Below are 14,168 nucleotides of genomic sequence, written 5' to 3' on the forward strand. Positions count from 1 at the left end.
CTGTTGTGGGAATCTCATCTCTCTTACATGAATGACTGAAGTCTGATAATAAAGCTCAGACTAAAGGCTGAACTCCTAAAAATATCTCTGATTCACCTCAGTAGGAACCTTTATGCATCCTAAGGATAAAGTATGGAGGGTATTAGCCCGTAAGGCGATGCTTGTCAGTTATGTATCAGAGAGTGGGACTCAGTGTGAGCAGATGAGCATTTTTGCTCATTCTCTTTTCCTGCTTTCCTCTGTTTTTTGTGTGATCTCAACCTTTAGACTTTTCTTCTTCCTCCCTTCTCCCACCATTAACAAGCTGCTGAAGCTTCCCATCTAGAATATGAAAAGGATACCTCAGAACATCCATACACTGGTCTGTTTCACAGGAGCAGGAGGGTGGGCTGGTGGGCACCATGAGGATGCTGAGGAAGCGGTGGGACGGGGAGGGCCCTGTGCACCACTGGAGCTTGCGCAGCGTGGTGTGTGTCCTGCTCACTGTGCCCAGGCAGGTGTCTGCCACCTCCGGCCCTGCTGGCTCTGCAGGTGCAGGGACAGCTGCTACAGGTCATGCTGTGAAACACTGAATAGACTCCACAGTTAGTGACTCGTCTGGTTGCTTTGCAAATGGTGATTCCTATAAGTAAGGGCCATTAAAACACCTGGATCTGACAGTATCCACAAGTACCAGTTTGCCCACATAAAGCACGTGTGGGCAAGCTGGTACTTGAAAATGTCTTATGTGCATTTTGCAGGAAGTTGTTTTGGGTTAGAGTTTCAGTTGCTCTGGGAAGGGTTTAAGAACAAAATCCAGTATAAGAGAATACGTAAAATTCAAGAAAATAAAAAGGTTTTGAACTTCACTGTTTAGGCTCCTTTCTAGTGACAGTACTACCTTCAAGTTTAAACCTTGACATTTCCTGGTGTTTCATTCAAATATTATGAGGCATGGCAGTAATTACCTCTTTTATCAGGGCATGATATAAATTTCCTAGAAGTAGACAGACTTGCCATTTGGTTTGTACATTCCAGCACAAGCAGCTAAGGGGAACATGCTTTAACTGAGACTCTTAAAAGTGAAGTGGGAATTCAGGTCTAATATTTCAGATTTCTGTGGCTGTAACTGAGAAGCTAATATTGTATTGGGGGGGGAATATATGCTGACAAGCATGCAAGCTATATGCTACACTACTTCTGTAGACCTGTAAGGTTAATGCAATTAATTTCATTTAAAATGCTTTATTTCTCTTCATTAAGTCTTTGAGAAGCTTGAATTTATAGTTATCTTCTTGTTATTCTAGCTGTTAATGATTAAAGTATTTTATTCTCATCAGACAGTGATCTTTTACAAGGCATTTTAATAGCAAATAGCAAATCACAAACTTTTGAAGACACCTGGTTTGCATTTTTAATAGATGTACAAGCACACGAAAATCCAGAGCCCAAAATCTCTCTTTAAAGATAAATTTCATAGAATCACAGAATGGTTTATGTTGGAAGGGACTTTAAAGATCATCTGGTTCCAAAACCCCTGTTGTGGGCAGGGACACCTTCCACTAGACCAGGTTGTTCAGAACCCTATTCAACCTGGCCTTGACTTACAGGGATGGAACATTCACCACTTTTCTGGGCAACCTGCTCCAGTGTCTCATTATTCTCGTAGTGAATAATTTCTTCCTAATATCTTATCTAAATTATCCTTTCCCAGGCTTTTGTCAATTACCTTTACTATTTTTTGCCAAATGCTTCAAATGCAGTATGGTGCATTGAAACATGCAGTTGTCTAAAAATATAATTATAAAGCACAAATGCATATTCATAGAATGCATGGTTTTTTGAGGGCTGAAGACTGCCCCCTCATGGTTCTCTCAGGCTGTTGGGAGGCTAGGACAGCCCAGATAATGAGGTATATAAGCGTGAAAATACTTTGTACACTGCAAAGGGTGCTAGTTTCAGGATTAGACATCTTGGATTGGAGTGGGAACTGGAACTCTTCCCTCCTTCTTTCACTGATAAATAACCAGCAGTCAACCCCTGCTGGAAAGTTTTCCTGTACTCCAGTCTCCTGCCACAGCTGGCAGCTTCACGGTGCTTTATTAAACATCTCTTACAAGCTATTCAACATTGCCTTTGTCCACACCATAGCATACACCACATCAAACCTGCAAACAGGAAAGTCCCTTAAAGCCACCAGGTGCAGTGCAGAGAGCAGGAAAGGCCAAGGTCTTTGGTGTTAGCACAGAATGTGTTAAGGAAAAGTGACTAGGGAGTAAATAATTGTTTAGGCACAGAAAGACATGATCTACTGAAACACTTGCTCATGTGGTTCTCTCTTTAGGCTGCACCTTTTGTTTCTGCAGTTCCTGAAGGTTGATCTGTCCTGTCTGCTGACTCTGACTGGCAGCAGCTTTAGGTGAGCAAAAGCCAAAAAAAAAAAAAAAAAAAAAAAAAAGAATATCCAAATGTTAAAACTGAAATAAACAAAATAAACATATATACAAAATAATCCACTAAGTTTTGTCAGGGAAACATTAGGTTATAGTTTGCTTTGTGTCAAAATAAATAAGCAAACCCTTTGCAAAACAACTGTTCAAAGTTATTGCTGGACTGAAAAAAAAAACTTTACAAAACAAATACTGATAAAAATTAAACTGTTAATTTAACACTTGAGTACAGTAGGCTCAGGCCTTTACTTCTTTCTAACTTCTCATTGTTTGGCTTTCTTCAGTGTGGCTATTTTTTTGCTCTTTGTTTTTTCCAGTGACACAGGAATTCCTGACAAGAGCCTGGGAGCCTGGCTCTCTGACTAGTGTGTGCCTATCTCTTAATTGTTTCCTGCCCTCCAAATGAGGCCAGAGACTTGGGGCTGGGGGAAGGGAAATTGGAAAAAGTAGAAACCTCACACTACTAAGGTCTTATTATTGGGGCAAGAAAAAAACCTTGATCCTTCCCTTAAGAATTTGTGGATGTTTTTTTAATTTACTTGTAAAGAGCTAAAACTTCATATTTTCTCTTGTGAGAGCTGGGATTCTCATGTAATTTTAGGAATTCTGGACCTGAGTTGTCAGGAATAACACTGAATATGGAAAAATTTAAACCAGTAGTGTTACGAGCTCCCAAGACCCTTGATGTTTCCCCTACTGCTCTTAAAAACAAGATGTGGTAATATCAGAATTTAACCTCTCAAGTTGTCCTTCACCCAAAGAAATTTTTCTAGTTGCAGACAGAGGTTGAAAAAACATAACCTGAGTACATACAAAGTTCTTAATTTCCGAAGGACAAATTTGACAGACCACCTATGTTACTTTATAGCTAATAATTTCGGGGTGAAACTTGTGTTTTCCGTATGTCCACAACAATATAGAAGCTCTTGAAAGCTAGTAGTTCCTTAATATTTGCCAACATTAGGCTCCTAAGAGAAAGGCTTCCCTGGAGTTTAAATGCATATCCTAGAAAACTGCTTCTGAAACTCAGCTAATGACATAGTTACTGCTGTGTTTGTATTATCTGTACTTACAAGATTTGCAAGTTATTGCTGATCATGGTATCCATCTTATGAGACCCAAACAGATAGAAGATCCATGTTGTACTCTGTTAAAGAATAAAGCACAGTGAAGGGGCTCCAAGGGGTCTGTTGACACCCAGGGATAACTGGTGGAACCAATAGTGTCCTGGGTGTTGCAGGCAGCACAGCAATCAGCAGATGTTTTTTAAAAAAGGGCAATCTACCAAAATAAACCCAAACAGTGATGTGTGAAAGCATCATCCCCTTCCCTGAATTGTGAGTTCTTCTCTGATCTCTTCATGTAGCATCTGTCCTTACAGGAGAGTGGCATATTGCAGTACTGCAATAAATATACGGGAGGTGGTGAGTCTGTGTGGTGGAAGTGCAGTGCTGCAGTACTCACTGTGGCTCAGGCATGTGACAGCTGTGTTGGCACTGCTGTCCCCAGGCCACCTGGCCCTAGCACTGGCAAGGTGAGGAGCTGTGCCAGTACAGATGGGGTCCCCTGGGGCGCAGGCAGGTACCTCCAGCACCAGCATGGGGGCTTTGCTTAACCTCTAGAGGGCTAGGCGTGTATAGCATGGGAGTTTAAACCACCAGCCTTCTATTCCCAGGATGGTGTTTTCACAGAATCATTTAGGTTGGAAAAGACCTCTGAGATCATAGAGTCCAACCTTTGACCGAGCACCACCTTGTCAACTAGACCATGGCACCTCCTTGGGCAGCCCATTCCAATGTCTAATCACTTTTTCTGTGAAGAATTTCTTCTTAATGCCCAACCTAAACCTCCCCTGATGTAATTTAAGATTATGTCCTGTCATCCTACTGTTAGTTGCCTGGGAGAAGAGGCTGACCCCCACCTGGCTACAACCTTCTTCAGGCTAACCAACCCCAGCTTCCTCAGCCACTCCAAATCAGACCTGTGCTCCAGACACTTCACCAATGACATTGCCCTTCTCTGGACTTCTTCCTATGATTCTTGTCATGCTCTGGTTGTTCCTTTTAAGTAAATTAGAGACATAAACACGGCACCTGAGCCTGCTAAAGGCTATGGCCAAGCTTGCATGCACCACAGAAAGAGCAGAGGGAAGATATGAATCTGTTGCAATGTTACTGTCATTCTCCCTAAATCTGTTCTCTGTACCCATGGAATTGCCAGGTGGGGTGAAGCACCTCCAAACCAAATGCGTTAATTGCAATGAGTTTGACAGTGCACTTCTCTTTAGTGATGCTTCACAAGCCGTTCTTATGGGGGTCTGTAAGCTTCCTGCAGCAGGGTTTGTGGGCATGCAGTACCTGGCACCAGGTCTCCTCCCACTGGAACTACTGGGCATTGCTATCATGTAAAAGTGAACAGAAATAGCAATCAAAGCATTAGCAATAAAAGAATAAATTAGATTAACTGCAATAAAGTGCTTTCATGGATGATCAGTGATATTTTATTGGACTCTCATGACTTGCATATCCTCGAAGTCTTTATAAGTAGGTGAGAGTAAATAATAACATTTTGGTGAACACTGACATACTTGACATTTTCAAAAGGCCAGGATCTGTTTTATAATTCTCGGGAATTTTGCATAATTTCGCTTAAGATGCTTGCAGCTGAAGAGGGAGGAGCAGGAGGGAGGGCAGGGGGCAGTGTCCGTCTGGGCTGCCCGTGCGGCGCCTCTCAGGCGTGTGCTGGGCAGCGGCCGCCAGGCGGCGCCACCGGCAGGGGCCGCTGCGGCTGCCCGCCGACAGGGGGCGCTTGATACCGCCGATGCCGGAGCGCGGCTTTGGCCTCAGCCCGGGGCCGCGGGACAGAGCCGGGGAGGGCCAGGGCCGGGGAGGGACAGAGCCGGTGAGGGACAGTGCAGGCTGCGGGACAGTGCAGGCTGCGGGACAGTGCAGGCTGCGGGACGGAGCCGGTGAGGGACAGAGCCGGTGAGGGACAGAGCCGAGTGCAGGGCTGCGGGACAGAGCCGGTGAGGGACGGTGCCGGCTGAGGGACAGAGCCGGCTGCGGGGCTGCGGGACGGAGTTGGCTGCGGGACAGAGCCGGCTGCGGTACGGTGCCGGCTGAGGGACAATGCCGGCTGGGGGACAGAGCCGGCTGCGGGGCAAGGGTGAAGTTGCGGCGGGGCTGCGCGCAGCCCTCTGTTCTCCTGGCAGCCTGCTGCGAGGGGGTTCGCGCTGGTTTTCACGCGGCTGCGCTGCCGCCACGGCAGGGACGTGTTTGTGTGCGTGTGATGGCGCTCACCCTGCCCCGCAGGGCCCGCCCGCCGCCGTCGGGCAGCACGGAAATGTCGGGAGTCTCGCAGCGAGTTTGGTTTGGCTACGACCGAGCTGAGGCGTGGATGCGGGCAGGTTTGGTAATGGGTACGGCTGGGGCTGGATCCTTGTTACAGTCATGGAATTATCACAGAACGGTTTGGCTCGGAAGAGACCTTTAAAGGCCACCTAATCCAACCCCTAGCGATGTGCAGGGGCAACTTCAACTACACCTGGTTGCTTAGAGTCCCGTCCAGCCTGACACTGAATGCTGTCAGGGATGGGGTGTCTGCACCTGTTTGGGGTGCTCTAGAAATGTCCTTGCTCCGAGAGTCTCCTCAGGACGAGACCGTGGCAGGTTTGTTCCCAGCCACTGCCATGGGCCGTGGCAGGACTCACTCCCACGGCTCCTGGGCTGCTGCAGACGAAAGAGTGAGACTGAGAGGAGGCTGGGAGACCTGCCCTGCTGCTCCACAGCTACTACAGGGGCCTGATCCTGCTTCCACGAGAGTCCCAGAGCATTTCTGTACCGACTTTGGCTGGGGGTTGGCTCCAGTCCCACATCACATAATCTTCTGAAGTGAGCTGTGGCTGTACATGGCTGGGTTATAAGGCAGCTGTGTTTCCTCTTTCCCGTTGTGGGGTGAATGGAACAATTAGCATTTATGCATTAAACCCTTCTGAAATAAAATCTCATGACTGCCATCTCTCTGTTTGCTACATTTGGACTGGCTGGAAGATTGTTTAAATATATCTCATGGACAGTTTACAACATGAATTATTTCCTGTCTTTGAAAAGCCATGGTTTTAAGATTATCTGGCAAGTTTATTACAATGAAATGTCACATTGCTCAAACAAGTCATCAAAAGAACAATTTTTAGCAAAGACTGGTTTCCAGCATTCACCATTCAAAAATGTTGTGGAGTGTGATCTTGGTTTAAATAAAATAAATAGAAAAAGCCTGCATGTTTGATCTGCCCAGCATTCCTGGGTGTTCCAGGCAGGATTACTATTATCTAGCTGAGGTTCTAAGGTTTCTTTTCCTTAGTACCCCTGCACTTGTGACTAGGTTACTACCCCAAGTTGTCCTCAGTTGGATATCTAAAGCAGCTTGTGAATGCCCCCTATAAAAATGTCCAGTCCCTCTCACTTTGTAACATATAAAATGGTTTCACTGAATTCCATGTAATATGTATAAAAATGTTGGGGGATGGGGTAGCAAGAATGAGTTAAACACACAAAAATAAGTGCATTTAGAATTATGGTCCCATGTGGTGGTCTTATAAAATTTTAAATATTGGGTTTTTTTCTTGTGAATGAAAACATTTTTGATGTTTTAATTTGTTCTCATCTTTTTTTTTTTCTTTTTTTTTTCTTCCCTACTCAGCTCTTGCCCCTGTTCTTTGCCTCTGGTTTTGTTGGTGAGGATATCACAGTGATGTCTGCATTCAACCTGCTGCATTTGGTGACAAAGAGCCAGCCAGTGGCCCTGCGAGCCTGTGGGCTTCCCTCAGGTTGAATGGGTGCTGCTTGTTGTGTCATGCATAATAAAGGCCCTTGTAGGAAGGGGTGTCTCTGCTGCAGGAAACAATGTGCTATGGGTTGTTCTGTTTAAATTTGCCTTTGAAGCAGAAGTGTATTTGCACTTTTTTTTTTGGTAAAAGTCACTGAGTTGAGTGAGCGATTTCATATCTGAGGTTTAAAAAAGCTTGGAAATGCTGAGTCCCTTGTCCAAAATTAAGTCTCTTACATTTTGTATTATTTTCCTCATTCTTAGCAAAAACTGTGTAATTAAACAGAAAATATTTTATTAAATGCTGTTCCTAATTTTAAAACAGAATATCTAAAAGAATTGCACATGTTGATTGCTATTAAATCATAGGACTTAAAAATATTTTTAGTAGTATACTACAGTTATATGCCATGTATTTCTTTTCACATTTTTATTATAAATCAAGTATGTTATACTGAAAATCATGTACAAAAAGTGTGCAGGATTTAAACCTTAATTCTTTAATTCCTCTGACAGTATATTCCTTAGTTACGTGACACTTCTCTACATAACTAAGTGGAAACATGCAATTTAATGCCCACATGCAGCTGCACTTTTTGTGTAAAGCCCAAGTTTGTCCATTAGGTCTGGGAAGGGTGCCATAAGACCCCATCTCCATGAATTAATTATATTATGAAAACGTTGAACCTAAGTATTTTGTGTTTCACTTAAAAGGCAACAGTCTGTAATGAAAGCATAATAATGTCAGTGTACAGGGTTATGTGGGAGAAAATATAAGCTGTACTGAGTTAATTTTGAACATTACTAGAAATTTTCTTGACGCCCAAATAAAAAAGATACAGTCCTGGCTGATCTCTGTTAAGCCTCAAAAATGGGCCAGGTTGGGTGTTTGTGCTACACTCAACTGGTTCATAAGAGTGCAGAATGTTACAAGCAGTTTCTCCCAGACCTGGACTTAGCAAGCATGTGGAGGTGATGTTTTAAAGATTTTTTTTCAGTGATAAGACATCAGTTTTCAAGCTGATGGATTTTCCTAAAGCTTATTAGACTTTATTTGAACTATATCTGAGTCCAATTTGTGCAGCATTTACGTTCCATTTCCCCCACATGTGCACAAAACTCGCATTAACCTTGATAGGAACTGCAAACACACATTGAGGAAGAGAGAGAATAACCCACATTGTGTCAGCTTGACCTTGGTTTCCTGTTATATTTGCTGCTGAGCCAGATTTAAAATCCTAAAAATATAGAGTAAGCAAATTTCCTTAGCCATCATTATGCTCCTTTTGATGTGTGCTCATATTGCTGTTGTCTACCTTAACATGGGGACTCTCAGCCTTCTGGCCATTTTGTTTTCACTCTGAAAAGGAGATGTGCAAGCTGATCACTAGAAACACACAGAAACACCACGGGAGGTTTTGCTGTTCCGTACCTGTTTCCAAAGCACTGCATTATCTGTTTTATCAAGTCATTTTTCTGTCATAACCCAGTAGTCACATTTTGCAATAAAAAGTTAACACTACTGTTTATTCCCATCCCTTAGATCCCTAACTGTGGGACCATTAATAGATTGAGTTCCACTGATCAACTACCTTAAAGAGATATATATAGAGAGATATTTATATATAGTAAGCCCAAATTCATCTGCTAACAGTGGAATAATATACAATCACATATCTCACATATTTTAAGAGTAATCTAAATTCCCCAGATGCTTAAAAATTAATATAGGCTTGCTTTGCCTTTGGTTTGTTTTTTTTATGTGTGTGGTGTATTTAAGGGGTTGCAAGTAAATGGCATAGCATGTATCCAATAAAACATGGGAAGGAAATGTAGAGCCAACTTCTGCTTAAATGCCACATTTTGCCCTGACTTTGGCTTCTGAATATACAGAAAACATCCAAGTACTCCTGAGTTTTCATAACATAACACTTTGAGCTAGTGCTTTTCCCACCATCCAGTTTGTGTGAATTGCAGTCCTGTAACCATACCACCATGCCATGTGTCCACCAAGTCTGGGACTTTGTGGAGCTTGGCCACCTTCTAATTCAGTGGCAAATTCAATATGGAATGAGATTTTTTAACCTTCTGGAGCCCATGCTCAAAGTAAGGAAGGAAAGTGCAGTCAGAACAGTAAACTGGGCTTTCAAATAGTGTTTTAAACACTATGCAGTTAAATATTTTCAGGATAAGGGCTTGAATGAAAGTATTGTTTCAATTTCTATGCTTGGAACTGTACCTCTATCCTTCCTGTAAGGAACACAGTAACACAAGGCAATACATAATTTATATTTAATATATAGTTGTAGACCAGAAAAAAAGGGAGTTTTTTCTCCTCCCCCTCCCCCACTCCCCATTAAATTAATTAAATACTATTGGGACGTATCTTAGAATAGAAATGACCTGTGCTTTCTTTGAACTACTATTTTGTAAGCATTTGTGAGTTTCACTTGTACTAGTGAAGTGTTTTTACTTGTTCTTTTTCTGTTTGTATATTAGCACTTGGGGTGTAGATCTGTTCTTCCAAATTGTATTTTTAAATTTATTTTTTTTTCTGAAGTTAGGACTAAACGTTTCAATGTGTGCTCACCTAGTGCACTGTTTGCCCATAACATTTTTGTAGACAAGATGGCAAGTCTGAGCAGGAGCAGGCGCTCCCAGTAGATGGCACTAGGCATTCGCTGTTCTGCTGTTCTGCACACCCAGAAAAGCTTCCTGTCTAGGAGTCATTCATACAGAAATTACACCCTGAGACCTTAGGAACATTTACAAGTATTTTAAGAAAAGCAAGAATACTGGGAAAAAAGCAAAACCTTCGCCCGTATTCAAACTACCATCACATTGGTTCAGGGTTTCTTCATTTTCAGTGATGACTACAGCTACATTGTATCTCTTGTGTGACACACAAGTGTCGCTCCTTGAGCCCACTTTATTAGAGTTGAATGCTCTGAATTTCTTTGGAAATGTAGGATGCACTGAGCACCTGCCAGCATTTAATTCACAGAAATTAAGTCTTTAAAAAAAGCCCATGTCAAAATTACAAAAATCCCCACCAAACTTTTAGTATAAAATCTACTTCATCTGCTTTATGCATGCTAAGAAGCAACTGATGCAAGTCATGATTATGCAAATTCCATGTACATATGTTTTCTGAAGCAGACCACCAAGCTATAACCTAAAAAGATAGCTTATATTGCTTTGCTGTGTCTTCTAATTATTATAGGTTCTCATTTCTTAAAAAGACCCTTTATTTCTTTAACACTTTGAATGTTGTGCTGCTTACATCACATTTTTTGCATGTGATAAATTGGATTTTCCTCTCCTGTAGATCAAAGAAAATTATGGTGCTTGTAAAATTAAGTAAAAGTAATGATGAAAAAATTATAGGGGTAGACTTAGGGTTGGGTTTTTTTTCCTTATAATAAAGTCCTGGGTAATATTAAATTGTTGTGTAGTGTTTAAGTGCTCAAATAACCACTAGTAGGAAACCGTACTTTTCTAGCATTAGACTAAACTACAATGCATCTGTATGACGATGGTCTTGGGCATATGGTGTAAGTCTTTATTAAGTAAATATCTATAGTATGGTTTCTCATTCTTTTATTAAATCTTTGTTAATTCTAAGTTTTAATATAATGTCTTTTCATAAAATTGAATTTAATCTTGAATAGAAAATTACTGGGTCTCACAATTAGATTTTTAGCAGTAATCTGTTAACATAAATAATTACTTTTAGAAGCAGATCTTGAAAACATTTGCATACATTAATTATTTGTATGCATTTGTTCCTCTGAACTCTCAAACTGCTCATGTCAATGAAGTATCTGTGTGCATACTGCTTGCCAGATACGGCTTTAACAACCAAAATCTAGTAAAGACATTAGTCTTGTGGGTTCAAAGTATTGAGGTTGCTGTCAAACTTTGTGTGACTTGAGTATGACTAAACATTTCATATTGTCTGTTTCTATGTGCAGAGATATAATTTCTATAGTGTATATTATAACTTCCCCACAGTTTTCTGTAATGTGTATCACCAGAGATGTACTACTCCAGATGTCTGTTCACATGGTCCAAAAGAAAATAAAAGTAAGACTGATATTGTACAGCATAAACCATCCATACAGCTATGGTTAAATGCCTGTCAATGTTTTAATTATAAATTAATCTTTTCTAGGGTTTATATCTTGAACATAAAAATTTGCTCTGGGTTTAAGTATGCTATACAAGGTCTCAGATGAATGTATGTTTTCCTCAGAACTGGTTGGGGGGCAAAAATTAAAACTCATTTGTATCCAGTTAAATTTTTAAAAAATGTAAATATCAATTTGGATCAAAAATTGATTTTTAAATTTAGAACACAGTATTACAAATACCTAGTTTACTGCCTCCCAGCAGTTATGAAAAGGACTCTTGAAAAGAGTGGAAAATATGCACTATGTGATCACAACAGTATATAGCATGTGAAACCATTAATGTATCATTATTCTAAATGTCTGTGTATATGTTTGCCTTTTAGTCATATAATAGCAGGACACTGCATTATCATAATAGAGCATAACATTATCATATTTTTGGAATGGCTTTAAAATGAGTTTTTAAAATTACATATAGCTGTCTTAATGGGAGTCTATTTGATGTTGTACTGTATTTACAAATGTTCCATTTGTACAATAGTATTCCATCTAAAATGCCTTACTTTATGTATTTTAAGACTAAATTCATTAGTAGATATCTCTTTGGGTGTAATACCCTTAAAAGTGCCTGATACTTGCCAAACTTGGGATCATAAAGAAGACTAGAAGCCTTCTGTTATGTCTCCTAGAGGTTGTACTCTGGTTTATTTTTTGCTCTTTTTAAGTCTTTGAGCTGGTGCAGTTTAGTACTCTTCCTCATCTGCTCAGGAGAGAGATGGTGCTTGTCTCTGGCCCATCTGGATGGAGGCTCCTCAGTGATTCTTGCACTGAGAAGCACTGGGATGATGAGACATTTCTTGTGCTCCCAGATCATGCACAAAGACAGTCCCTTAATGTGTATCCTGATGGATCTTTTATGGCTGTTTTCATTCCCTTCTGGCTCTCATAGAGGATCCACCACAATGCATTCCCACCCTTCTTGCAAGAATGTTTTACTTCTGAGAGTTCATAAATTTCCTGTGTTCTATTCCTGAGCCTTCTGCAGCTCAGGCTTAGTGTGCTTTCTGCTTAGTTGGGTATGGAAAAGATGAATTTTCAGCAGGGTGTTTCTGAGTTTTAAAGTTTCTCATGAAAAGTTACTTTTTTTAGTTATTGGAGTGTCTAACAGGAGGACTAAGAAGCCCTTTGAGGACTGCCTTCACTTTTTTCCTTTCAATTAAAAGCAACTCCTGGCTTTGTCTTTTCTCTGAGGAGTATATATGTGATAAAGGTTTCAGAGAAGAATGTGATATAAAGGAGAGACAACAGCACACAGAAAAAAAAGATATTTTCTATATTGCTGAACTAAGGAAGGACAAGCAGGAAAAAAAGAAAAAAATGCAAGACGTGAATGTGAGCCCTAAAGTCAGTAAGAGTGTGTTGGGGAAACAATGGAGGAGATGATCATTTAGAGACTTTAGGAGCTTGGAATTTGATGGAACCTTGAATGGGCCTAGAATGTGGACTGGGAATCAGGCCCTAGAAGCTTGAACATTACCATACCTTAGCTGCTAGGTTAACCATAGATTGCTACAGCATAGATCATGATCTGGGGGTAAATGACTAGAGACGAGTTGTGTCCCAGAGAATGCTAAGAAGGGGAAATTGTTCTTAGTTACAAGCTAAATATTGTGATTATGATTTCCTTCAAAGGAAGCTGTGTTGGGTAGGGATGCATGGCTAGAGTACAAAGGTGCCCCTTGCTCTGTCTGGAGAAAAGGTTCTTGTGGGACAGGAGGTGCTGGCAGCCCAGGTGTGGTGCTGGCAGCTTTGTGCACTGCAGGTAAGTACTCCCCCATCAATGCTCTGGCCCAGGTCAGGGCGTTCTGAAGAGCACAGAGTGGGGAAAGGCTTGACTGTATCCTCTTAAATCACAGGGATTGACCCCATCTTCTTGACCAATAAGGCATGGCTGAATTTTAACTAAAAATAAGGAATTCCAGAAGGCCCATTAGGAAATTAAGTTGGCAGTTAAAAACCTTTTTGATTGTTCCTCTACCTTTAGTCCAAACAGTGAAGCAGACTGAGAGGGGAGTGGGCTACAGTGTTTTCTGTGGTGGTCATAGCAGAGCATCAACTGGAGCAGTGTCCCAGCAGTTCCTGTCTTCATGATGGGTATGCCCCTCAATGCTTGGAGAAGTGGGATGAAAGACCACAGAGCAGGCAGTGCTTTTGCAAAAGCGTTCCTTACCCTCTACAGATGGAGACAGATCAAGTTTTTCAGGGGATTAGATCTGGGCTGCTATAGAGAATTGGAGGAGAGGAAAAACCTTACCCCAGCTCTCTCCTTTCCTCCACCCCCATCCCAAGTACAGATTGTGGCACCTTGAGTCTTGAAATCCAGTGCTCATTTCACAGGCCACACATCACTATTGTGGAGGAAGCAGCAGGAGGATTTAGCAAAAGCCTGAATGCCAAAATAAGCTACACACCACTGCTGGAAAATGCTGACTTTTTAATTGTTTCTGCTGCAGGGTTAGACCTTTATTAAAGCTGTGCGAATAAGCTTATTTTGATGACTTACTGAGATATTTTAAATGCAAAAGGTAGCATAAAGCACTTACTAAATTCACCTTGATCCCACTGTTAATAAAATGCTTTTCCATATGTTGGGCACCCTTTTATTGATTCTGTCAAAATTCTACTGACCAGATAAAGAGTGCCTAGTGTCTCTGTCTTCCTTGTTTTTAATTTAAACAAATGTAGTGCCTGTGAAAGGTGCTAGGATAATATCAGCAAAACA

General features: G+C 41.3%; 1 protein-coding gene across 7 annotated transcripts in view; it reads left to right on the forward strand.

Moving 5' to 3' along the window:
• MSRB3 (methionine sulfoxide reductase B3) overlaps positions 1–14,168 on the forward strand; it is a 79,027-nt gene that overhangs the window by 13,040 nt on the left and 51,819 nt on the right. For 3 of the 7 annotated variants that reach the window (XM_072922803.1, XM_041711992.2, XM_041712014.2), the window contains exon 2: positions 7,128–7,254. The exons of 1 other annotated variant lie outside the window; for it this stretch is intronic. In XM_072922803.1, the coding sequence (XP_072778904.1) occupies positions 7,128–7,254 (127 nt within the window). Of the gene's footprint in view, positions 1–2,323; positions 2,399–7,127; positions 7,255–11,267; positions 11,340–14,168 lie in introns of all 7 variants that reach the window. 3 more of the 7 variants (XM_072922809.1, XM_072922789.1, XM_072922777.1) reach the window with 3 other exon arrangements.

The sequence above is a fragment of the Taeniopygia guttata genome, chromosome 1A, assembly GCF_048771995.1.
Source record: "Taeniopygia guttata chromosome 1A, bTaeGut7.mat, whole genome shotgun sequence".
Lineage (NCBI taxonomy): Eukaryota > Metazoa > Chordata > Aves > Passeriformes > Estrildidae > Taeniopygia > Taeniopygia guttata.